The sequence below is a fragment of the Oncorhynchus clarkii genome, chromosome 7 (assembly GCF_045791955.1).
Source record: "Oncorhynchus clarkii lewisi isolate Uvic-CL-2024 chromosome 7, UVic_Ocla_1.0, whole genome shotgun sequence".
In the NCBI taxonomy this organism is placed as follows: Eukaryota; Metazoa; Chordata; class Actinopteri; order Salmoniformes; family Salmonidae; genus Oncorhynchus; species Oncorhynchus clarkii.
In genome coordinates, this window is record NC_092153.1 from 38,364,153 (window position 1) to 38,391,700 (window position 27,548).

At 41.1% G+C, this 27,548-nt stretch overlaps 2 protein-coding genes across 2 annotated transcripts in view; one reads left to right on the forward strand and one right to left on the reverse strand.

Annotated features, from left to right (window-relative positions):
- LOC139413263 (tetraspanin-2-like) lies at positions 1 to 17,613 on the forward strand. Its single transcript, XM_071160446.1, has 8 exons — positions 1 to 196; positions 8,100 to 8,202; positions 12,483 to 12,580; positions 13,650 to 13,724; positions 13,852 to 13,947; positions 14,072 to 14,134; positions 15,809 to 15,892; positions 16,036 to 17,613. Exons 1-8 carry the CDS (start codon positions 128 to 130, stop codon positions 16,099 to 16,101), a joined length of 654 nt encoding a protein of 217 aa, XP_071016547.1. The 5' UTR covers positions 1 to 127; the 3' UTR covers positions 16,102 to 17,613.
- The window catches only part of LOC139413262 (mitochondrial glutamate carrier 1-like), a 20,395-nt gene continuing 9,451 nt past the window's right edge, over positions 16,605 to 27,548 (reverse strand). The window contains exons 5-10 of the mRNA XM_071160445.1: positions 26,625 to 26,715; positions 26,359 to 26,477; positions 26,086 to 26,272; positions 19,422 to 19,576; positions 19,224 to 19,299; positions 16,605 to 19,073 (exon numbers count right to left, since the gene is read on the reverse strand). Of these exons, the coding sequence (XP_071016546.1) occupies positions 18,926 to 19,073; positions 19,224 to 19,299; positions 19,422 to 19,576; positions 26,086 to 26,272; positions 26,359 to 26,477; positions 26,625 to 26,715 (776 nt within the window). The 3' untranslated portion in view covers positions 16,605 to 18,925. The remainder of the gene's footprint in view (positions 19,074 to 19,223; positions 19,300 to 19,421; positions 19,577 to 26,085; positions 26,273 to 26,358; positions 26,478 to 26,624; positions 26,716 to 27,548) is intronic.

A 27,548-nucleotide genomic window follows, 5' to 3' on the forward strand; every position in this document is an offset into this window, starting at 1 on the left:
GTCATTTTGAGATTGCAGCGCGGTTGTAGACTATTGTTGATGTCAAAGACGCATGTAGAACAAAGTATCGCTGTCTTCATTATTTTATTGGTCGTATTAGAGACGGATTTACAGAATCTCTGCAATCATGAGTAAAGTGCAAGGTGGGATGAAATGCGTGAAATATCTTCTTTTTGTTTTCAACTTCATATTCTGGGTAAGTGTTGATCCTACCACCGATACATTTAGTCGATCATAAACATGGTTGCATGTGTGCAGAGTTTATTGTGATTTATAGTGAGTGATTCCTCATAAATTGCAGATGCTTTTTGCAGCAAATCCGTCTCTCACGCTGCTGTAGCTGATTCATTTATATTCTTCTGCCGGTCCGGAGGGAAAGTACATTTCCTCTGTTGTTGTCGGATTTTTATCAACGTAACTCATTTTCATGGACGCATATTCTCTTATTTGATGGTTGAGATAGAAAGCGCGAGTGTGCGCGTACACGTTATATTAAATGTTTACAGCCGTATTTCTTCAAAGACATGTTCTCATGGTAACTCCTTTAACCACGACTCACCTCCCTCCAGATATAGTTGAAGGATCTTAGTTTGATCACTCTTTTGTTGTTGAGAATTTGCGCATGAGCTTCATGATTTACATACATTTACTGAAAACCCGCACTAACACTTGGTTATATTAACAGTATTGCACTTCTCATGTAGCCGACTTTTGTCCATTTTATAGTCTGACCAAGCAACTGCACTAATGGACTAAATGTTCAAATCCTGTTGCAACTGCTCGGCATCCGACTGTAATGCGCTACAGACGGTAGGTAGTGCATATGTCCCAGTACATCAATGGAGCCAAGTTTCCTGCTATCCAGGACCGATATACTAGGTGGTGCCACACATCGACTAACCTCTGCCCCCTTTATATAGCCTCGTTATTATTATTTCATTGTGTTACAATAAAAAGTATTTTTTACTTTAAGTAAATATTTACCAAATAAACTAAATACAATTTCTTGAACTGCATTGATGGTAATGGGCTTGTAAGTAAGCATCCTGTGGCGGACAGCAATAGCATCGAATAGTCCCCGCGATATGCAACTGTTCAGGGAAGTCAGGAACCAATACACACAGTCAGTCAGGAAAGCAAAGACTGGCATTTTCAAACAGAAATTAGCATCCTGTAGCTCTAACTCCAAAAAGTTTTGGGACACTGTAGTCCATGGAGAATAAGAGCACCTCCTTCCAGCTGCCCACTGCACTGAGGATAGGTAACACGGTCACCACCGATAAATCCATGATAATCAAACATTTCAATAAGCATTTCTCTACCGCTGGCCATGCTTTCCTCCTGGCTACCCACCCCAACCCCGGCCAACAGCTCCGCACCCCCCGCAGCTACTTGCCCGAGCCTCCCCAGCTTCTCCTCCACCCAAATCCAGATCACAGATGTTCTGAAAGAGCTGCAAAACCTGGACCTGTACAAATCAGCTGGGCAAGACAATCTGGACCCTTTCTTTCTAAAATTATCCTCCGCCATTGTTGCAACCCCTATTACCAGCCTGTTCAACCTCTCTTTTGTATCGTCTGAGATCGCAAAGATTGGAAAGCTGCCGTGGTCATACCCCTCTTTAAAGGGGGTGACACTCTAGACCCAAACTGTTTTAGACCTATATCCATCCTACCCTGCCTTTCTAAAGTCTTTGAAAGCCAAGTTAATAAACAGAACACTGACCATTTCGAATCCCACCGTACCTTCTCCGCTATGCAATCCGGTTTCCGAGCTGGTCATGGGTGCACCTCAGCCATGCTCAAGGTTCTAAACGATATCATAACCGCCATCGATAAAAGACAGTACTGTGCAACCATCTTCATCGACCTGGCCAAGGCTTTCGACTCTGTCAATCACCGTATTCTTATCGGCAGACTCAATAGCCTTGGTTTCTCAAATGACTGCCTCGCCTGGTTCACCAACTACTTCTCAGACAGAGTTCAGTGTGTCAAATCGGAGGGCCTGTGGTCCTCTGGCAGTCTCTATGGGGGTACCACAGGGTTCAATTCCCGGGTCGACTCTTTTCTCTGTATATATCAACGATGTCACTCTTGCTGCAGGTGATTCCCTGATCCACCTCTACGACACCATTCTGTATACATCTGGCCCTTCTTTGCACTCTGTGTTAACTAACCTCCAGACAAGCTTCAATGCCATACAACACTCCTTCCGTGGCCTCAAACTGCTCTTAAACGCTAGTAAAACCAAATGCATGCTTTTCAACCATTCGCTGCCCTCACCCGCCCGCCCGACTAGCATCACTACTCTGGACGGTTCTGACCTAGAATACGTGGACAACTACAAATACCTAGGTGTCTGGCTAGACTGTAGACTCTCCTTCCAGACTCACATTAAGCATCTCCAATCCAAAATCAAATCTAGAATCGGCTTTCTATTTCACAACAAAGCCTCCTTCACTCACGCCGCCAAACTTACCCTAGTAAAACTGACCATCCTACCAATCCTCGACTTCGGCGATGTCATCTACAAAATAGCTTCCAATACTCTACTCAGAAAATTGGATGAAGTCTATCACAGTACCATCTGTTTTGTTACCAAAGCGCCTTATACCACCCACCACTGCGACCTGTATGCTCTAGTCGGCTGGCCCTCGCTAGATATTCGTCGCCAGACCCACTGGCTCCAGGTCATCTATAAGTCTATTAGGTTAAGCTCCACCTTTTCTCAGCTCACTGGTCACGATAACAACACCAACCCGTAGCACACACTCCAGCAGGTATATCTCACTGGTCATCCCCAAAGCCTTTGGCCGCCTTTCCTTCCAGTTCTCTGCTGCCAGCGACTGGAACGAATTGCAAAAATTGCTGAAGCTGGAGACTTACATTTCCCTCACTAACGTTAAACATCAGCTATCTGAGCAGCTAACCGATCCCTGCAGCTGTACATAGTCCATCTGTAAATAGCCCACCCAATCTACCTACCTCATCCCCATATTGTTTTTATTTACTTTGCTGCTCTTTTGCACACCAGTATCACTACTTACACACCATCATCTGCGCATCATCATCTGCTCATCTATCACTTCAGTGTTAATTATTCCATGTGTAACTCTGTTGTTTCTGTCGCTCTGCTTTGCTTTATCTTGGCCAGGTCGCAGTTGTAAATGGGGACTAGTTCTCAACTAGCTTACCTGGTTAAATAAAGGTGAAATAAAAAATAAAAAATGTCACCTGTTGTATTCGGCACATGTGACTAATACATTTGGATTTGATTATTACATCTGTACCTGAGATTCTGAGGTCACAGTTCTACAGGACTGACTGAACTTCATGTTTAGTGTCAACTCAAAGTGTGAATGAACCTCCACATAAAATGTTATTTAAATATGAATGAAATGGTTTATGTAATTGCACTATTACGACATCTATTACAGCAGTATGCATAGTTTGCTATAGACTGTTGTGATTTACACTGTAAGACGTTTCTCTAATTTCAACAGTAGACACTGTAGAATGCACAGCAAAATACTGCAAATGTGTTTTACAGCACACTGTAATACTTTTCTGTAATTTCAACACTAAGACACTAGAATGCACAAAAACTCTGTGGCACAGCGGTAAGTTGAATTGCATCTTACGTCAAACTTCCCTTTTTTTCCTTCAAGTTGACTATTTTTGAAAAACGGAATATATGGCATTATTTAGGATGCTTAACACAGAAGCTTATACTATACTAAATAAAATGAATTATTTGAACAACAGGTCAGAATGTTTGGTTTCACATAAAATTATTTTCAAACTAATGCACTTTAAACAGGATTCAACCTCATACCCTGATGTACCTGAATGTTCCCTACTCAACATTCTAATCTACCGTTCAGGTGAAATGACATGTACAAAATCCTAACTATATATTTTTAAGTATGTATCCAGTAAAGGTTGGTGTTTGAAAGCCGCTTAATTGAAGAAAGCACTGGAACCACAGTAAAATCAGTAGGATCTTGCGTTTTTGCAACACAGGGTTTGAAAATGCACGTGATCAAACGAAGCTGATGACGTACTTCTGATAAAGTGATACACACATCCGCACACTGCTTTGAAGTTACGCCTCGATCACACCAACAGTGTCCTTTGCGTTTTGGTACACCGGAAGTACATTCATTTACAAATCAATGCTTTGTGTGCCTTGCAGCATTGCGTTGCAGAGGCAGTTGCAGTGCGTTCTGTGTGGTGCACACGTTGGGTTTATCGAACATGCATCAAATTATATGTGTAGACAGCTTGACAGAAATGGTTGCAGAAGGTGAATATTGAACTTTTGTTGCACACATATCCAGATGATGCTGTGTACCATTTAACGCAAAAAAACACTGTAGGTGTGTTTGAGGCATTAGCTATATCGACGCATATTTCAGAGCTCCAGTATTACACGTAACGTCACTCACTAATAGTGAGTGCATGGTATTGATGTTTCTGACTCGTTAACATATTTTCAGGTGTGTCTTGTAAGAGGCTATATTCGTTGCACCCGTTAGTAAGAAAGCTGTGTGAATTTAACTGATATGTTGTAGTGGTTCCCTAACAGTTACATGTATGTATGTATGTATATAGGGGAGAGATCAGAGTAGCAGCAGGTCTTAAACTTTTAATGGTTGAATATTTAACCATGTTCATTTGATCTGTTTTGCCATGTAATCACAGCCAGTTTGGAAGCCTTTGTTTAGGCCTCTAAAATGGTAAGTGATTTGAAACCCATAGTATTCGTTAATGTGCTGAACTTTACAAATGCCTAGCAGCCAATCTCCAATTCCAATGCTCCAATCCCTTGTAAAATACTGTGGAAAAAATTACGTTCTTACAGTTTATTAGTCACTTTTACAGTATTGTAGTATATTTCATTACTTTGACATTATAGTAACTTACAGGAAGCTGGCATCAAGTTCTCGTCAATGTCTCCAGTAATGTATTGGCACTATCCAGAGATCATAAGATATCTCGTTGTAATTATTTTGAAGACCAGTGCATCCTCAACTACAGCAACATTTTCAGTAACTGTTACAGAAACGTTTAACTTGCTATGACTATGATTTGTGTGTTTTTTTAAAATATTTTTATCAACCTTGGTTGAATGCACCAAATGCAAGTTGCTAAGGGACAAGAGCGCCCGCTAAATGACCAAAATGTACAAATTAAAACTTGTAAATAATACTGGGTAATATGTCACTTGGTAATAACAGTAAGATGTTGTCATTCTAATTTATACTGTAAATGAGATTACTGTAACTGACTTGGTACTGTAAGTTATATTACAGTACACATTTAGGCCTATCGCTGCCAGGAAGTTACTGTACATTTTACAGGTAATATTTTACAGTGTGTACATATAGCATAAGCCTACTGAACTTCTTGCAGAACTGCAGTTTGTTGGTACATTTCCAACATACTGTAGCTACGATGGCCAACCGTATTTCTTATCCCCCTCTCTCATACAAGTTAGCACTGTGATGTGACTTTCTTTTTGCTGGGGAGAGTGATGTCACGTTGTCAGACAGCAGCCCTTTGTTACCAGTTAAGAGACAAAAAACAGTGTTGTTGTGAGACGAGCCAAAGAGGGCGGGTCATAGTGGACAGGAGAAAGCGTACAGCGTCAGTTTGGGGTACAGTGCCAACGGGCAGCCAATGCCAGTGTGTGTTACATCACCCATCTGTAGGCTGTAGGCCTGTGAGGCTGGCACAGCCTGTTGCTGAGACACTATGGGCTGTCCTGCTCTGAATTTTAGCTGTAGGCACAGGTCTAGGATCAGCTTACTCTCTGCCTATACTTGCCATTATCATTAGGGGGTTCAAATGCAACACCAATCCCCATGCAATCCCCAGAGGTTAAAGACAGACGAGATATGTATTTTTTTTTATTACAACATAACACTATTAGTTGTCTACTTGTAATCCTTAAAGGGGGGGGTGGTTGTAGTAAGCTAACATATGGAATTGCCTGAAGATGGTTATATCAAGGATCATTTAGCCATTTTATTTGGAATTTTAAGACTCCTTTAATTATAAAAAAAAGTATATACAAACATTGAATATGGCCTTACTTCTATTAGTCCATAGAACACACATTGAATACCAGGTTCATACAGTTGAAGTTGGAGGTTTACATACACCTTAGCCAAATACAGTTAAACTCAGTTTTTCACAATTCCTGACATTTAATCCTAGTAAACATTTCCTGTATTAGGTCAGTTAGGATCACCACTTTATTTTAAGAATGTGAAATGTCAGAATAATAGTATTTATTTCAGCTTTTATTTATTTAATTACATTACATTCCCAGTGGGTCAGAAGTTTACATACACTCAATTCGTATTTGGTAGCATTGCCTTTAAATTGTTTAACATGGGGCAAATGTTTCGGGTAGCCTTCCACAAGCTTCCCACAATAAATTGGGTGAATTTTGTCCCACTCCTCCTGACAGCTGGTGTAACTGAGTCAGGTTTGCTCGCACACACTTTTTCAGTCCTGCCCACAAATTTTCTATATGATTGAGGTCAGGGCTTTGTGATGGCCACTCCAATACCTTTACTTTGTTGTCCCTAAGCCATTTTGCCACAACTTTGGAAGTATGCTTGGGGTCATTGTCCATTTGGAAGACCCATTTTCGACCAAGCTTTAACTTCCTGACTGATGTCTTGAGATGTTGCTTCAATATATCCACGTAAATTTACTCCCTCATGATGCCATCTATTTTGTGAAGTGCACCAGTTCCTCCTGCAGCAAAGCACCCCCACAACAGGATGCTGCCACACCCATGCTTCACGGTTGGGATGGTGTTCTTCAGCTTGCAAGCATCCCCCTTTTCCTCCAAACATAACGATGGTCATTATGGCCAAACAGTTCTATTTTTGTTTCATCAGACCAGAGGACATTTCTGCAAAAAGTACGATCTTTGTCCCCATGTGCAGTTGCAAATTGTAGTCTGGCTTTTTTTTATTGTGGTTTTGGAGCAGTGGCTTCTTACTTGCTGAACAGACTTTCAGGTTATGTCGATATAGGACTCGTTTTACTGTGGATATACAGTGGGGCAAAAAAGTATTTTGTTTATTTTAGCTGGTACCGAGCTATCTTCAGACAAATCTTGTGAGGCTTGTGGGTGTCTTAGAGCAAAACATAGAGGGGTCATATTAGTGTGTAGCCCAAACTGTTTGGATGCTACAGACAGAAGTTGGCAGATCGGCGGTCCCGTGCTGCTTGTGGGGGTCATAGAGCATAACAGAGAACACCCTCGTGAGAGTCTCATCTTTCCATATAGGTGTCATATTAGTTAGTTTGGATTGCTACAGGCAGATTTTCGGGATGTCTCATGGTCTGACAAACACCAGTGTAGCTTGGCCACCTTCCACTGCAGATGCGGAAGGCCGCCATTGGCGGAAGCGGTGGATTGAGACGCAGCCCATGCAAAAAAAACTGATATCTCTAGCTTAAACTGACAGATTTTGATGGGGATGTTTTTATTATGCTAATTAGATTTCAGCAGTGGCGCCAACATCGACACCTCGGACACAAGGGCTAGTTAGTTGTGAAGTCAATCATTTGATACTGAATGTTCATTGAAACAGCCTTTTTGACAGTCATTGTGGTTTTCAGAGTAAAACATTTTACTGAACAGTATCTGCCCAAGAATATCTGCCCAGGCCTCTACAAAAAGCCAGATGGTACATGTGACAAAGTCACATGGAGTCATGGGTGACACCACCTTGTGTTACTGGGTTTCAATCAATGGGTTATTCTATTTAAGCTCTCATGGGGACCAATGCTGTGCAGTGTCCTGATCTGTTCTCAAGGTCAGGTCAAGACTAGACAACGTTCATAGACACTAGACGGTCTCTACAGTATCTCACATCTGTAGTATGCAACATGAAGCTTTAAAAAAAGGTCAAGGTTTGTGATGACAAAATACACATTTGTGTAGACTAAACAATAGTGTGCAAGATGTGTTGATTGATTACTGTGTTGCGTTGTTGTTCAGTGAATGTTCCCTGAATGTTGAGGATTTATTTATTTCATGTATGTGCATGCTTTAACTTTTCTGCTCCTCAGCTGTGTGGCTCGTTGGTGTTGGCAGTGGGGTTATGGTTGATGTTTGACCCAAAGACAGACCAGCTCCTGAATGAAGAGGGAGCCCCCGAGACCTTCTTCATAGGTGAGTCCACAGTTAGACCAGGACCCTAGACCGGCTGAACACCTTCCCCATTGGTTCTGTTGGAATTATTGTACTGTACTTAGTTACCATGGTCAGTATTGCACAACGTAGCCAGGGCAAAGTGTAACATTTCCCTCTGTTTCAAAAATGTTTTGCACATATCCTAGTACTGAACATGGCCCAGCCACCTACAACGTTTACTTAGGTAGGAATACATTTGATGTACAGTATTTAATGGGTGGGTATCTTTTAGAGGTTGACCGATTTAATCGGAATGGCCGATTTAATTGGGGCCAATTTCAAGTTTTCATAACAATCGGTAATTTTGGATTTTTTTTATTATTATTTTTTTTACACCTTTATTTAATATTTATTTTACTAGGCAAGTCAGTTAAGAACACATTCTTATTTTCAATGACGGCCTAGGAAGGGTGTGTTAACTGCCTTGTTCAGGGGCAGAACGACAGATTTTTACCTTTTCAGCTCAGGGATTCAATCTTGCAACCATACGGTTAACTAGTCCAACGCTCTAACCACCTGCCTCACGAGGAGCCCACCTGTTACGCGAATGCAGTAAGAAGCCAAGATAAGTTGCTAGCTAGCATTAAACTTAATCAATCATAATAACTACACATGGTTGATGATATTACTAGTTTATCTAGCGTGTCCTGCGTTGCATATAATCGATACAGTGCGCATTCGCGAAAAAGGACTGTCGCTGCTCCAACGTGTACAGGCTCCATTAGCAGGCTTGTAAGCATTCATTCAAATAGCACTTTCGTGCATTTTGCCAGCAGCTCTGCTGTTTATGACTTCAAGCCTATCAACTCCCGAGCTTAGGCTGGTGTAACGATGTGATGTAAAATGGCTAGCTAGTTAGCGGGGTTAGCGCTAATAGCGTTTCAAACGTCACACGCTCTGAGACTTGGAGTAGTTGATCCCCTTGCTCTGCATGGGTAACGCTGTTTCGAGGGTGGCTGTTGTCGTTGTGTTCCTGTTTCGAGCCCAGGTAGGAGCGAGGAGAGGTACGGAAGCTATACTGTTACACTGGCAATACTAAAGTGCCTATAAGAACATCCTATAGTCAAAGGTATATGAAATACAAATGGTATAGAGAGAAATAGTCCTATAATAACTACAACCTAAAACTTCTTACCTGGGAATATTGAGGACTCATGTTAAAAGGAACCACCAGCTTTCATATGTTCTCATGTTCTGAGCAAGGAACTTAAACGTTAGCTTTCTTACATGGCACATATTGCACTTTTACTTTCTTCTCCAACACTTTGGTTTTGCATTATTTAAACCAAATTGAACATGTTTCATTATTTATTTGAGGCTAAATTGATTTTATTGATGTATTATATTAAGTTAAAATAAGTGTTCATTCAGTATTGTTGTAATTGTCATTATTACAAATACATTTTAAAAACCGTCCGATTAATCGGTATCGGCTTTTTTTGTCCTCCAATAATTGCTATCGGCATCGGCGTTGAAAAATCATAATCGATCGACCTCTAGTATCTTTGTGTTTGTTGGAGCATTTCCCCTCAATCTAACCTTGTTTCTGTCCCATAGGAACGTATACGCTATGACAGGAACCTTGCATTTTTTTTAATGGATTATTCTAAAATTAAAGTTTCACTAAATCGCCTGCGGTCATACCCTCGTAGGACATAATAATAGGTTGATTTCTGCAACAACAGACACATATTCTCCACAAAAGCTTGTTGAAGAGAAAGTGCATGAAGGGGCATTTTCCTGAGCGTCCGGTTAAATGCAAACTACACTTGAAATAACATTTTATTCACACATTGCCTGCCCCATGTCGTGGCACAATCTATATTAGCCATTGTATACTGTATGTATTCAAAGACTCTGTCTTGTGTTTCAAGTGACCTCTCAACGTTCAGTATTAAGTATCGGTGTGCCGTATAATATCCTCTCTCTCAATTGGTCTTCTACATGGACATGAGTAGAATGCAGCCTATTCTTGTTACTTCAAATTTAGAGTGTAACCTAAAATGGTGACTCACTTTACCAACTCTTCACCATGCCTTCACCCAGTTGGCTGCTGCCCTCAGGGTGCTGTAGCTCATTGGGTGGCCTCTGAGGCGACTGTCTCCTAGCGACCGCCACTCCCATCAGCCAGAGAGTCATGATATCATCAAAAACTGCATAATTCATTGCACATTGTGATACCGACATCTGATGCCAGCGTTTTCTATTAAATCCTAGTTAAATGCAGTAAAAGAAGAGTAAAAAAGAAGAGCTGGGTACATGCCCAAGCCTTTTGGGTTGGTGTGTCATCACTGATGGGATGATGTATGCAATGTAGCTGGCTATGATGACACCATAAGTTCATTTTGGCTTTCAATGCAAATACCATACCAGCTTTTGCCTGGGCATCCAAACCATGTGGTACAAAGAGAGCTACCACCAACATAGGGTTGTCTGAGTTTGGTCATGTCCAGGCAATGTATAACAATCACCTGTCCTGAACAGATGTGCTATATAAAACAAGGCTTGGGAATCGTGTTACATATAACTTGGACCCCTAGACTTTTCTGTGGAAAAGCAAGCAGTCTGCAGATAGTAAGTATGCGACCGGCTCACAGTAAAAAAAGCAAAGCCCCATAAAGCATCAGATGACAGCTTCGATTAGTAATGAAATGGTAGCAATAGAACAGCAGCAACAGGAATCATAAACCGAACTCAAAATCGTATCCAATAAGGCTTTCTGTATTTGTTGTGGCCAACAATACACGCATAGCCTCGTATTCGGATCCATTTTGAGTTCACATTTTAACGTGGAGACGTTACAAATGTCTGGGCAAAAACATAGCACTAAGATTGATCATGTTTTGTCATAGTCCAAGGGAGCCTTGGATACAAGATAAATATTATATTGGGCAGCATAAGAACAATGTGTGGGGGGAAAGGTTACCTTTTTGCAGTTGCACTGAAGACAAGACTAATTAGACAGGGATATCATAGAGGGACAAGGAGGCAGCATTCCCTACGGGTGATTCACTTTCCATTCTGTCACCTCTGTGCCTCTGTGTCTGTGTAAGCTGAGCCAAGCCTATGGGGAGCAGTGTACTTACAGTGCTCGTCAATTTGCACACTGAACGATCAAAGATTTGCATTGCCCATTGATAACCTCCACCAATGTTGGGGCAGCACAGAAATGCAAATGCTTAGATATCGCAGACACTGAAAAGGAGCTGTACATGTGTTTAGATTGGAGGGCTCTCTTCTCAACATCGCCGGCTTTGCTTGTGTAAAGCAAGGCGCCTGTCTTGTCTCATGATGTTTTCCATCGTGTAAAGCAGGAGATAAGTTATGAGCTTAGCCAAGCCCTCTTCTTTCCAGTTTCCTCTCCCAGCCAGAGTGCAGCCACAGTGGACCGCTTCGCCTCACCTCCTATCTATTGTTCTTAAACAACGAAAACAACCTCAGCGCACCACGGGCCCCCATGTGGTTTAATTAGGCAGCCGTAGCAGTTCCTGCCTGTGTCGTCGATTTTAAGCCAAACACTGAGCATGGGGACTTCCCAGGTGTGCCATTACTCTACCTTATCATCGTCTAAGTGTCGCACTGTTTCACTGTCTCGGGGAAGGGCTGGTCGTGAAGGCTGGGCTGAGGGGGCATGGGGGAGCATCACAGGGGAGATGAGATGACACCATCCCAGCCGCAGTGCTATGGTGACCGTGACACTAGTCTCAAAGCAGATGCTACCCCAGCAGAGTCTTTGTTAGGCCCTGCGATGATGGTCTCTCTTCCTGCTCCTTGTATTGAGAGGGTTATTGTTGCTCAGGCAGGGTGGTGGAGCAGCTAATGAGGACATCCACAGGCCTCTGAAAATATGAGCGTTGTGTTGATGAGACAGATTACAGAGACATATACCGTACTGCTGCAAATTCATCAAAGTGGAACATTGGGTTACCTTAGCAACACGTTGCTATCCAGGGTGTGCAAAATATATTCAAATCAACCGAGAGTAACTTTGAATAATGTGCAATGAGCACTTTGAAGTGGGAAAGTACTTTGTTTTAATGATGAGACTTTTCACCACTTTTCCCTCTGTGACTCATTTGAACTTACAGTTCATAAAGTCAGCATGAAGATAGTATTACATACTGGATACTCCCAACACTTTACTTTGTAGTTAGATTGTGTTGCTGCATGGTAGAATCCATGTCTAACACTCTTGCCTAATGCTTCCACCCTCTGTTGATTCACTGCTCTCTCTCGCTCTCTCTCTCTCTCTCTCTCAGCCGTGTACATCCTGATTGGTGCAGGCGGGGTCATGATGCTGGTGGGATTCTTTGGTTGCTGTGGAGCTGTGAAGGAGTCACAGTGTCTCCTTGCGTCGGTGGGTAATTGGTGGGAGATTTAGCCTTAGGTTGTGTCTTTAGCCTAAGGTCATTCATGTACTGTACATGTTAGATAATAATCTGTTCCACCTGTTGTGCCATCATCATGATTTGTAATTACGTAGTATGCTTTTTGAAGTTCACTGTTAAGTGGAATGGAATTTTAATGGCGTGCCAAAACATCTTAATGGCGTGCCAAAACATCGTGCCAAAACATCAAGACTTCTCTTATACAGCGCTGAGTGAAAGTTTACACATGCCTTGCATAGTCATCACATTTTTTTTTTTTGCCTTAAAATGAAATCTAAAAAGGTGTTACAATTTTTTTTTATCCTACCGATCTACACAACCAACTTACTTAAAAAAAAAGTGAATGACAACTATTATTTTTATGGAAATGTCTTGATATGTCTTCACACCCCAGAGGTAATACTTGGTGGAAGCACCTTTGGCAGCCATCACAGCTGTGAATTATTTTGAATAAGATTCTACCAACGTTGCACAACTCTTAGAGCAACAGTATCCATTGGTTTTGTCAAAATTGCTCAAGATCAGTACATTTGGTTGGGAATCATTGAAGGACAGCAATATTCAAAACTTGGCTCTGATTTTTAAGCAAATTTGAGTCCGAACTGAGACCAGACCACTCAAGAACAATCAACACCTATTGGAAAGCCGTTCTGGTATCTCTTTGGCCTTCACATTTGTGTAATTGTTCTGGAGAAAAATAGAACTTTATCCAGAGTTAGGTTGTTTTTTTTGTAACTTTTACCCAGTTCCTGCCGATAACATGATGCTGCCACCACAAGACTTTAATTTTGAATTCACTTTGAAAATGTGGATTCGGTTGTGGAGATCAGTTAAAAAAATATATATATATATATTTAAATTTAAGGCAACAAAATGTGAAGATTATGCTAGGGGTGTGTAGACTTTCACTAGTGACTGTATTAGCATACTGTAGGCCCTGACCTTTAGCTGACCATATGTCCTAACCAGGGAAATCTCCTGGCCAAATGCACAGGATACTCTGTGAATTAACATACCACTGCCCTCTCTGTTTTGCAGTTCTTTGCCTGCCTTCTTGTAATCTTTGGTGCAGAGGTTTCTGCAGGTGTGTTTGGATTCATGAGCAAAGACAAGGTATATCCACTTTAATCAATGTTCCGATATTTAATTAAATGTGAAGTAAAGACAACCACTTGTTTATACTGCAATCTCGATCTCTTACATATTTGAATTACTGATTCATCCTTAATCTATGTTTTAGATCATCGAAGACGTTCAACAATTTTATAGTGAATCTATTTCAGAAAATTCTGAGAATTCCAACGGCACTGCTGTAGCTGAAATGTACCACAATGTTGTGAGTTAAACTACATTTTTTTTTTGCTCTCATATGTTCATGATCATGTGTCAGTGTTGTCCATTTCTATGTTTTGATATACAATATTTATTTTTGACATCCTATGTTTTTTTTGTTGCCGTAGCTGAATTGCTGCGGTGTCTCCATGCCTTCTTCTTTGTGTCCTGATGCTGATGAAGACACAAAGGTACAACTCTGATAGAGGCCTCTAGTGGCCAAAAGGCTATATTAATATGGGCAGCGACATTGAGGGCTTCCACCATTTTTTATTTAGTTTACTGGGTTGGACTTCCAACTTCATTGGCTAATCCCTCCTGGTGACCCTGTTGGAGTCGTGTCCGACCGGGTCATCAGGAGGGATCAGCCAATCGTGAAGAAAACTGATTACATCAAAATGGAGGTTGCCTCAATGGTGCTGCCGGGTCATTCATACTATGCAGTGACTTTTGGACCTCATAACTTTAGGGGACTTTTCAAAATTATTCTATCAGAAAAGGGACATGTTTGACTTTCAGAAAAACATATTGGTCAATCTCAGGCACTTCATTTTTATTTTGGTGCATTTTCCAACCTGTTAGGTGCATACATTTGGAGCCTAAATTAGCCAAAGCTCTGTCAGTCAGCAAGATTGAGCTAGCATAATGGAAATACCTAGTCAATTGTACAACTGACTGCCTTCAACTGAAATGTGTCTTCCGCATTTAACCGAACCTCTGAATCAGAGAGGTTACGGGGGGCCTGCCTTAATCGACATCCACGTCTTCGGCGCCTGGGGAACAGTGGGTTAACTGCCTTGCTCAGGGGCAGAACAACAGATTTTTACCTTGCCAGCTCGGGGATTCAGTCAAGCAACGTTTTGGTTACTGGCCCAACGCTCTAACCACTAGGCTACCTGCTGAGCACTTGAACAGAATTTGAATTTCTCTATCAAACATAGTGTTTGAACAACATAGAAATTTGGTACATTTTCTCAAAAATATAGCCTAATAGGGTGGAAATGTATGAGTGGGACATACAGACTAACAACATGAAACATGGAAACATTTATGAAACAGTGTTTATATTTAATTGAGCTTTTCACCATTGTTTTACCACCAACGAAATGATGACACTTCCTGAATGTGGTGTCATTGTAGGAAGAGGTTGTTTTCTTAAACTGAGAATTTCAACAAATTAACAGGATAGAAAGTGATATCAGGAACACAAAGAAAATCTTAAATAAAATAATAATAAATACAATAATCATGAAAAAAACGTTATTGATAAGAGAGAATTTAACTAGAACAATAAAATAATAAAGAAGGATTTTACATTTATTTATGGCTTATATTTCTCGTGGAAGTTGCTGAATAAAAACCGGGGACATGGCAAAAACTCCTACATCCATTGAATAAAAGTATTAAAAAGTTATTCAATTCCCTTTCAAGATCCATATTTTTGTGTATTTAAAGTAAAGGACACCTGACCTTTATATTTAAAGCCTTTTGGAATGCACATTTTACACTAAATAAGAAGTGATATTTCCTAGGGACAGTAAAGACACCGCATTTCCTGGGGACAGAAGAGGCACCCTTCCCACGCTTTCACGCTATAAGATGCAAAGATGAATCCTCTTATGTTGAAACAACAATTGTTTTACCATAGGCCTACTGCTTTTCCCCTACTGAGCGCCATTACTGTAGACCTACAGTTGTGTTTGTCACATTACAAACTAAAAAAATCTAGTTTTATAAGCTAGTTATAGTACAGTGGTGCCGTTAACTGTGCTTAGAGCATATGGTTAATATACCCTTAATGTGATCTTATTGTTTTGTAAGAAATAAAGGTATTGTAAGTGACATGATCCTATATCTGTTTCCAGGACTGTCTGAATGCAATAATGGTATTTTTCAATGAAAAGCTCTACATTATCGGATATGTGGGGATTGGTGTAGCAGGAGTAATGGTAAGGATCTTACTGACACTCGGGCACAAATTACATTATGTTACATATGATTATTTACAATATGTTACACATTATACTGCAAAAAAACTGTATTACAAGCTTATAGCCTACTAATATAGATGTTTTTTTTGCTCTCTCCTCAGGTCATTGGTATGATCTTCAGTATGGTCCTCTGCTGTGCAATTCGGAACAACAGGGAGGTGATATAGACAGACCCCGTATCTCTACCCCTCCCACCCTGCAGACCCACCAGCCCTTTTGTAATCGCCATGCCTGAATGAGGAGGCGACATCACATCTGGGCTGGATGACAAGGGGAGCCTTTTTTGAATCTTTTTTTTTTTAACACAAACCATACAAGTCCATGGGGTCAATTTGGTGGTGTGGGTGTGATATCACACCCGACATATCACCAGGATTTCCCCATCCCCTAGACAGTGGCCAGCACTGTGTGGAGCCAATGGGACCAGGCCATCTCTCTTTCCTCTGGCATCTCTGTTAACTAAATATCTGGTCCCTCTCTGCGCTTCTCTCCAAGCGCAACATGGCTCAGGATTTGGCAGTACACTGAGACATTCCCCATTTTTCCCCTCTAACACCGCTAGCATTCCATGTACGTGTAACGTCTTCCTTTTTTGGCGAAAGAAATGTGATTGGCGGAGGAGCATTGCTGTAAATACAAACTCCCCTTTTTTTGTGTGTGCTTTAAAAAAAAAAACGTATTGATCCAATGTCTTTGGTAACCTCAGCTTAAAAGGGCAATCAGCAGTTGAAACAAAGTGTGTTACCAACCCATTTTGGTAAAAAGCTGAGGGATGGGGCTGTAACCACTCAAATGAATAGACAGAGCTATGGATGCAAGGACTGACCATTCATGATATAAAAATTAGTTTGAACCATGTCTTGAGGCCATATGTTTGTTTACATTTACTATGTTTACAAACATTGGAGTAAAACAAGCATTTATGGGGGTTCTGGCGGGGTTAAAGAGTTGAACTAAACCCATGAGGCGTTAATACGGCATATTCTTCAAGTATCAATGCGTACATATTAACTTAAGTCCAAGAATGGATGTAGCAAATGCAGGTTTCCCATTTTAAGGGTTAATTGCGTGTACAGGGCTACTGTAGTCACCCATCATCTGCTTGTATGTCGGTCAGTAACAACTCCAGTCTTGGGAGTTTTACATAACTGTTGTTGGGACTTGCAGCATACATTTCACATCTTTGTACAGACAAGCCCAAGTGACCGATTCTCACACAACTGCATATTTCACTTGAACAACCTGTATGGTTTTTGCCCTCACTTACCTCCAATAGCAAAGTGGTGCTCTGCTAAGAAGTATCCCCTGCATTTTTATGAGCTGGGAGTGTGGGCCAACAATCCAAAAAGAGCCTGTTTCAACTTGACTGACATTCTGAAATAACAATTGTCAGTGTTCTGGGTCGGGGAAGCAGCTACATTTTATGAAGTACTGTCATTCTGTAAAATGTCTAACCTTCTGAAGTCTAGATGATACATGTAATTTAGCATTGTCCCGAGTGATCTCTATTAGAGCATGCAATGTGTGAACTGTTACAGTGAGTTAGTGTACATTGTGTGTGAATTCTTGTGGATGTTAAGATTGTGTGCGCACACCGGCTGTGTTGTAGAATCCATGCTAATAATGCATGTCCATTTAGTAGCCGTTTAATTGCCTGTAAAATAAAACAGTAAATGGGAGCAAGTTTCTATTATTCTAAAATGTTTGGGATACCCCGAGAGAAAGCGCAACTAAATATAAGAGACTATTCAACCCGGTTAAGAGCAGACGGCTGTTAGATGTTTATTTGATAAACATATACTAAAACAAAACTAGAAATACATCATACAAACCAATGTAACAGTTAATTCCTGTGTTAGATTACCTGGCTGCAGATAGTATTAGTGATGCCATTTGGCAGGCTCAGTCAGTCTGGATAAAGTATTGCTTCCTTACAGTGTGTAGAAATACCAATCCACTCATAAGGAAAATACAAAACTATTTGCATGAAATTTAGGGGCATGTTATTAATACAAAAAAAAACTAAACTAAATAATGACCATTAACTAATCTAAGTCTTGACCTAATATATCTCTCCCTGATGTAACATGGACAATAACAGAACACTCCACAACTAATGTATATACTACATTATATGAATTAATCTCACAAGTATTCAGAATAAAAAAAATACAAAAAAGATTAACAGTGCTGACAATTCATTAAACCATGATGGGGTCATCTGTCTGGCAACAAACCATGAGGTGTTGCTGTGGAATAGCCATTAAGTGCTTGGTCCATCGATCTCAAACTAAACCTTGGTGAAATGGTGCCAGTTAAAAATGTGTTTCTTTAAAAAAATGTTAAAGCTACTTCTAGAATATTTCGAGAGATGTTTGGCCTCAGTGAATTTAACAATTCAGACATGTAAATCAGATTAATCGAAGGCTTGAAGTCACATGATTGCAAATACAGTACTTGCTTTGAAATACCCACACAAAATCTCTTTACTCCACAGTATTGCATTCAAGCAACAGCACAGATGTGGAATCTTAAATTATCCCCCCAAATATTGCAGACAAACAATGAATGACAAAAAAAATAAAAATAAAAGTTTGAAATGGCCTTCAGTCATTGGTTGTGTTGAAGTGGTCCCCACCTCCTGTCCCTCACAGAGAAAGAGGAACCAGAGGGACTCCCCAGCCAGAGCCCCTACTGCAGTTCTCGGTCCCCAGTTCAGCAAACTGGCGAAAACATTGGTCACAGCCCATTAAATAAGCCAGGAAAACATTTGGAGGAAGTGCAGTACAGCCATTAGACCATACAGGAGGTTTTCCTGTCTTTTCCAGGCTCCAAAGCTCTGACACCTCAACAGTCCTTACGTGGGTTTATTTTCTGTAATATATACTGACGGTGTATAGCTGCAAGTCTTTTGCTGAGATACTTTTCATCTGACGTGTGAGAGTCCCATGCACAGCCAGCCAGGGTTGCTCATCTCATGCAGACGGGTAGTTAGTTGAAAGGGGACAGGTCCAGGATGAACTCTCCGATGCCAATAAAGTACATGACCTGTGCGATGCCGAAGAGAGGAGCGATGACCAGCGCCCTGCAGCCTGCTCCCTTCAGGAAGGCAGAGGGACCCTCCTTACGCATGATCTTACTGCCATGAGACAGAGTAAATAAATCACTGCTTGAACTTCAGGAATGTGTGTAAATCAATTATTATAGAACTCACTGGTTGTGAAGTTGCAAAAAGATCTAAAGGCAGGAAAATACAAGTATTAAAATAGTGATAAAAGACTGACTGTACCTGACACAGTCAACCACACCGTTGTAGCTCTCCTCACTGGCACCTTTGTTTAGAGACTGCAATCTCGTTTTCACAACTGGAATAAAGTGCGAGTGCACCATTTCACTTGTTATAGCAGGTACTACAGCAGTGAATCAAACACACATTCCACTAGCTTAATAAAAGTGTGTCACAAACTGAGAGAGATTACGAACTCACCATCACAAGGATTGACTGCCACAGCTGCGGTAGAGCCAGCCAGACAGCCAGAGAAGAAAGCCCAGTAGAAGGGTGCTGATTCATCTCGAGAGGGCTGGCCCAGCTGGTTGAGGTGGGCAAATAGTGGGAAGTAGACCATGGAGAAGGGGACATCTCTGAAAGATAAAACAAGTATTTTACTGGTGGGGGTCAAAATCAAAAGTAACAGTCGGTATCTGTTGTGGCCACCAGCTGCATTAAGTACTACAGTGCATCTCCTCCTCATGGACTGCACCAGATTTGCCAGTTCTTGCTGTGAGATGTTACCCCACTCTTCCACCAAGACACCTGCAAGTTCCCAGACATTTCTGGGAGGAATGGCCCTTGCCCTCACCCTCCGATCCAACAAGTCCCAGACTTGCTCAATGGGATTGAGATCCGGGCTCATCGATGGCCATGGCAGAACACTGACATTCCTGTCTTGCAGGAAATCACACACAGAATGAGCAGTATGACTGGTGGCATTGTCATGCTGGAGGGTCATGTCGGGATGAGCCTGCAGGAAGGGTACCACATGAGGGAGGGGATGTCTTCCCTGTAATGCACAGTGTTGAGTTCGCCTGCAATGACAACAAGCTCAGTTCGATGATGCTGTGACAAACCGCCCCAGACCATGACGGACCCTCCACCTCAATCCTGCTCCAAAGTACAGGCCTCGGTGTAACGCTCATTCCTTCGACGATAAACACAAATCCGACCATCACCCCTGGTGAGAGAAAACCGTGACTCGTCAGTGAAGAGCACTTTTTTCCAGTCCAGTGATGGTGGGTTTGTGCCCATAGGCAACGTTGTTGCCGGTGATGTCTGGTGAGGACCTGCCTTAAAACAAGCCTGCAAGCTCTCAGTCCAGCCTCTCTCAGCCTATTGCGGACAGTCTGAGCACTGATGGAGGGATTGTGCGTTCCTGGTGTAACTAGGGCAGTTGCCATCCTGTACCTGTCCCGCAGGTGTGATGTTGGGATGTACCGATCCCATGCAGTTATTACACGAGGTCTGCCACTGTGAGGACGATCAGCTGTCCACACCTGTCTTCCCGTCTTAGGTGTCTCACAGTACAGACATTGCAATTTATTGCCCTAACCACATCTGCAGTCCTCATGCCTCCTTGGAGCATGCAAGGAGCATGCCTAAGGCATGTTCACGCAGATTTACCAGGGACCCTGGGCATCTTTCTTTTGGTGGTTTTCAGAGTCAGTAGAAAGGCCTCTTTTAGTGTCCTAAGTTTTCATAACTGTGACCTTAATTGCCTACCGTCTGTAAGCTGTTAGTGTCTTAACGACCATTCCACAGGTGCAAATTGTTTATGGTTCATTGAACAAGGATGGAAACCAGTGTTTAAACCCTTTACAATGAAGATCTGTGAAGTTATTTGGATTTTTAGAAATTATCTTTGAAAGACAGGGTCCTGAAAAAGGGACGTTTCTTATTTTGCTGAGTTGAGCTATAGATTTAAGTGATAATGCCAGAGAAGCCGGTGTTTGGAGTATAAATTGGCACAGTTGTTGTTTGGCCCGAGGCGAAGCCCCGAGACTGGCTGACAACGTTCTTATCCCTTGCTTGCTAGCTAGCCAACTACAGCTAACTTACGGTCAGGTCAAGCAGTGCAGCCAGAAGTTTATCAAGTTTATAAATTGTCTGCCTGGGCTGATGAGACAGTGGATTGCACAGTCAGGTGGAAAAGAGTAAATAGGCATTTCAAAGTCAAAGATTTAACAGGTGGTAACTTGTTGGAATAGACACCTGCTGGAATGCGTTTTTAACCAAATGGCATCCAGGATTAGACCAACACGTACGTATACGCCCGTGCTTGCTTGCTTGCTTACAAACACACACACACACACACACATTACATAATACCGGTGAAAAGTTTTAGAACTAACTCATTCAAGGGGTTCTTTATTTGACCATTTTCTACATTGTATAATAAGAGTGAAGACCTCAAAACTGTGAAATAACACATGGAATCATATAGTAACAAAAAAAAAAAAAAAAAAAGTGTTAAAACAAATCAAAAAATATTTTTAATATTTGAGATTCTTCAAATAGCGACTTCGCCTGACATTTTTGCACACTCTTGGCATTCGCTCAACCAGCTTCACCTGGAATGCTTTTCCAAAGGTCTTGAAGGAGTTCCCACATATGCTGAGCACTCGTTGGCTTTCCTTCACTCCGCGGTCCGACTCATTCCAAACCATCTCAATTTGGTTGAGGTTGGAGGATTGTGGAGGCCAGGCCATCTGATGCAGCACTCCATCACTCTTCTTCTTAATAAAATAGACCTTACACTTGCCTGGAGGTGTGCTTGGCCATTGTCCTGTTGAAAAACAAATGATAGTCCCACAAAGCACAAACTAGATGGGATGTCGTATCACTGCAGAATGCTGTGAAGGCTATGCTGGTTAAGTGTGCCTTGAATTCTAAATAAATCCCAATCAGTGTCACCAGCAAAGCATCCCCCCCCCAATACACATGCGGAGATCATCCGTTCACCCACACCGCGTCTCACAAAGACACAGCGGTTGGAACCAAAAACCTCTAATTTGGACTAATTTGACATTTCCAACGGCCTAATGTCCATTGCTCGTGTTTCTTGGCCCAAGCAAGTCTCTTCTTATTGGTGACCTTTCGTAGTGGTTTCTTTGCAGCAATTCAACCATGCAGGCCTGACTCACACAGTCTCCTCTGAACAGTTGATGTTGAGATGTGTCTGTTACTTGAACATCCAAAGCATTTATTTGGGCTGCAATTTCCGAGGCTGTTAACTCTAACGAACTTATCCTCTGCAGCAGAGGTAACTCTGGGTCTTCCATTCATTTGGCAGCCCTCATGAGAGCCAGTTTCATCATACCGCTTGAAAGGTTTTTGCTATTGCATTTGAAGAAACTTTCAAAGTTCTTGAAATTTTCTGGATTGACTGACCTTCATGTCTTAAAGTAATGATGGACTGTAATTTCTCTTTGCTTATTTGAGTGGTTCTTGCCATAACATGGACTTGGTCTTTTACCAAATAGGGCTATCTTCTGTTTACCATCTCTATCTTGTCACAACACAACTGATTGGCTCAAATCTATTAAAAAGGAAAGAAATTCCACAAATTGACTTAACTTCTCTAGGGTAGGGGGCAGAATTTGGAATTTTGGATGAAAAGCATGCCCAAATTAAAGTGCCTTCTACTCGGGCCCAGAAGATAGGACATGCATATAATTAGTAGATTTGGATAGAAAACACTAAAGTTTCCAAAACCATTAAAAATCACGCCTGAGTATAACAGAACTGATCCATTCAGGAAGTAGGAATTTGTTGTTGTTCAATGCCATTACAGTATCCATTGATTTAGGACTCAAGTTGCAGTTCCTATGCCTTCCACTAGATGTCAGTCTTTAGAAACTTTTTCAGGCTTGTATTCTGAAAAATTGAGGTTTTTGGATATAAAGAGAGACTATCGAACAAAAGGAAAATGTATTGAATAAATGAATGTCTTCAGAGTGCAAACATATGAAGATCAAAGGTAAGGGATTAATTTTCTCTATTTCTGACTTGTGTAACTCTTCTACTTGGCTGGTTACTGTTTGTGATGATTTGTCTGCTGGGCTATGATCTCAAATAATTGTAAGGTATGCTTTTGCGGTAAAGCATTTTTTAAATCTGACACAGTGGTTGGATTCACAAGAAGTTAATCTTTAAACCTAATAGTTGTATCTTTTCTGAATTGTTATGAGTATTTCTGTATTTGAATTTGGCGCTCTGCAATCTCACTGGATGTTGGCCAGGTGCATACCCTAGAGAAGTTAACAAGGCACACCTGCTAATTGAAATACATTCCAGGTGACTACCTCATGAAGCTAGTTGAGAGAATGCCAAGAACGTGCAAAGCTGTCAACAAGGCAAAGGGTGGCTATTTGAAGAATCTCAAATCTATTTTGATTTGTTTAACACTATTTTGGTTACTACATGATACCATGTGTTATTTCATAGTTTCGAGGTCTTCACTATTATTCTACAATGTAGAAAATAGTAAAAATAAAGAAAAACCCTTAAATGAGTAGGTGTTCTTAAACACACACACATATATAAAAGTTATATTCCTGTTTGTTTTCAAGCCCAGCGCCCCATAAGAAAAAAAGAATTCACATGAGTCACATTCATGTGTAACAATCCCATACATACCTTAAGGGAACATTTTGACATTCGCCATATGGTTAGTGAGAAAGTCCATATTGCAAATGTACGGTCCCTTACTAGACGTCCAAAAACGTTTGTAAAATTCCGTTTTATAAAATAATCACATTTTGGTCATTTTTCCGCTGTCCCGGTAAATCCCACAAGAGGGCATAAGCAATCATATTGCAAATGTACAAAACATCATAAATCACAACGTGGCCTTATCTCCTAAACTGAAAATATTTCGAAGCCCAAACTTGGTGAGCATAGGTTTGGCATAATGGGCAGTTGGCCCCGAACAAGATGGCTTCTAGGCCTCAACGGTTTTTGAGTTATGGCCATTTTTCTGGGAAAAAAGGTCCAAAATGAAAATAGAGCAATAATTTTTCCACTTCACGTCAAAGTCATGGAGCCTCCGGTGTCAATAAAAAAAGAACCAGCCATTTATCTATCGTAATTTAAGAGAAATCGTACAATGTCAAATTGGTGATGTTGAAAAATATATATATATTTTTAAACAGTTACAGATCCAGTTGCAGGGTGTTCATACAAATCTTTTTAAAGTGTGCTGCGGAGCTCTGCGAGATTTCTGTGATTTTCTATGATTTTCTGAAATAACACACACTCACTAAACCCTCCGTAAATAACCCAGTTCTTAACATAAAGACTTAGGATTCTGTAAAGGCATACCCCAATCAGGATATGAGTTTATTTATAGCTTCCTGTGCCAACCGGAAGTGCCTTAAATGGTGTCATAGTGGCTGTTTTGAAGGGTTAAAATGGTCAGACCTTTTCAAAGCTTCATGTGTGAGATTAGGCAACCCCCATGAACTGTAAATCAGTCATGATTCCCATAAAATTTCAAAGAAAAACTAAATCACACACACACACAGCTTGGCAGGAGGGACCCATTGGGGTGCGTAGAGACATACAGTGCCTGCAATAGTTACCTTTGTTCGAGCTAAAAAAGAATCGTCAGACCTAGAGTTCTGAAACTTTAGAAACCTGTTCTAGACCTCAGGTCGATAGTGCATGGTGAGTTACGTGGCTCTAGAAGGTTCTCGGACCGAGAAACAGCCTCGTACATTTGCAATAACTTCAATTCATTTTTGCATCACGAAAATTACGACATTTAGAAATGTCCCAGAGTCACAAGACTAGGTGCATTGCGACCGCCTCGGCCCATATAGACGGACCACAACGTTTCTGTCCGATAGCTCATTCAAGGACCCTGTAGCAAGGCATGGAAATAAGTGGATTTTCAGCACCAATTAGGGTCTTGCTCGGGCACCAAATGACCTATCAAGCCAAAACTTGGGATTAGGGGTCGCCTCAGCTAGGCCTACACATAACATCAGAACTGGACCCGCAGCTAGAACGTAACTACGTGTTTTACGTTTTTATTATAGTTTGAACAGAAGGCGTTGTGAATTTTGGGCCAGCTCTGAAGTATGTGATAGTTGGCTACTAAACGAGTTGGAAAAAGTGGGTTTGGTGTCAGTTTGGTGTCAGAATGATATCTAATTGACTGATGGACGGTGACTTGCTGGTGACTCTTGTCCATTTGCAATGTTTAAACAGTGAGGTACCATCACCAAAGTGACATTCTGAAATCAACCCTAACGAGCGATTGAGAGGAACCAGAATCACTGCCCAGCCATCCCGAGTTCATCGGGCCAGTCAATTTAGCATTTCTGCAGGATTTTTGAGCATGACAAATTTGTGATGGTACATGCCCATTGAAACATATTGCAAATGCACATGCATTTGCAATATGATTCAACAGTGAAAAAACATCACCAAATGGACATGATGAAATCAACACAACGAGTGATGGAAAGGAACAACTATCACTGCCCGGCCATCCATAGTTCATTAGGCCAGTCAATTTTGCATTTCTGCAGGATTTTTGAGCAAGTTCAATTTCTTATGGCATTTGGCCCCAAAAAGAGTGAATTTTGACTTTGACTTTTGACTTCCTATGAAATCATATTGCAAATGGAGAAAACATATGCCTTATGCACAAGTAAAAAATAAATAAAAATGATAATAAAATATGACTAAAGTATGTTGGTACAGTTCTTACACATGTGTAATTGACAAAAATATATAAAAAAAAATATCATTTTAAATTAAAAAAAAAATCGAAAGAATTTCAAAAAATGGTCCAGAAAACACTTTTTTAAAGGGTTGCTAGGTTTTTTATTTTATTTTCACTTTTTCAAAATGTTGCTTTTGGATGTTGACTTGTGTTGCATTTGCAATATGAAAAACCACGGTGGAGCTCGCTCGCCACCTGTTGGATTTTCAAAGTGTTACACCTGGCATTTGCCATATGGCATTTGCAATCAACTTTGAACGAAACGACGCCAAATTGAGTGGTATTGGACACCGTGTATATGGTTTGTCCAGTGCCAATGACTTCCCATTCATTTTTGTCCATTTCAGGGGGGTGTTCCCTTACCTCATGAGGGTGGCCCAGAGGCCTTTGTAGAGGCCCGGGATGCCTTGAGTGCGGAGAAGTTCCCGGGCGATTTGGGTAGCAGACAGCGCACTGGTTGCTGGTTGCCCCGCGTTGTAAGACCTGCTCAGCACCCTGGTGGCAGCCAGCTTAGTGGGTGATATCAAGGCTGGCTTTCTCTGCTGAGCCGCTGGGATGAAGAACAAAAATACATGAATATATTTGCATAAACTTCCAACATCAATCAAATCAGGAAAATACTGTGACCCCGCTTACCTAGCCTTCCTGCATCCTGAAGTTGAATCTTGAGCATTTCCATAGGAGTAGTAATGACAACCTGGCACATGCCCGCACCACAACCTGCCAACATCTCCTTAAACACTGTCAAACCCTTCCTGCAACAAAGAATCAGATTAGAAAGCATGCATGGGATTGATCTCGTCAATGACTAGTTGGACACATTAGTATACATCTATTACACTACATCAGTCATCCTCTCAATCTACTGTCTTTAAATGGCAGAAATGTAAACGGTCACTTACTCATTTTTGCTAAGATGCTGCCGGAAGAAGTCATTTGCGGCTAGTTTGATGGCCTTTTCAGGAGTGACCAGGGTCAGATTCACAGCAGCACCTGAAGACAAAACAATTGACCATTAGTCAAACCTTAAAAATCATCACGAGCAAGTCAACACAATGAGTTACATTAAAACATGAGAAACATGATGAAAGCAGAACATGAATGAAAGAAGAGACCAGAAAAGGGCATGCAGAGAGAGAATGGGAAATTAAAATTGAGAATGTGAAAAGTTAGGCTCGTCTAATGTAAGAAAGTTTTCTAAAGAAATGTTGGTCTATGTGGGAAGAAGACTTTAGATTAAGGTGTAGGCTAGTCTACGTGCCAGTGGGGGATGGACAGACGAGAATGAAGGTAGCCTTAGCCACTACTACGATATACATTTTCCCCAAGAACACTGAATGTCAACGATCACAAGTGTTGGTGAATGAACAGAGAAAGTCAAAGGAGTCAACAGGAGAGGTGAGAATAAGTTGTATAAAGACATGAAGGAGCAAAATATTTCACAAATAGCACATTAAAAAAAACAATGTTTGCCTAGTTGAAATAGAGCAGTGTAGTAAGAACCATTAAATGATTTGCCTCCAGCGTGGCTGCGCCATATCGGCTAGCCTCTCAATATCCCAGGGGGATCCACGTCTGTAATATGAAAAACACAGATGCAAAAAAAACAAGCATTCCTCACACAAATGGAGCCCCATAAAACAGGCTCCAGCCTCCTCTCCACAATAGACACTGTTGCCACTCATAAATGTGTTACATACAATATTCCGTTTCAGTAAGGCTATAGTAATGCATTTCACTGAACACTGATCATGTGATCAATTGAAAATGTGGCAATTTCCTTTTATAAGGATTGACGGAGAATACCATTTGTCATTCAATTAAAA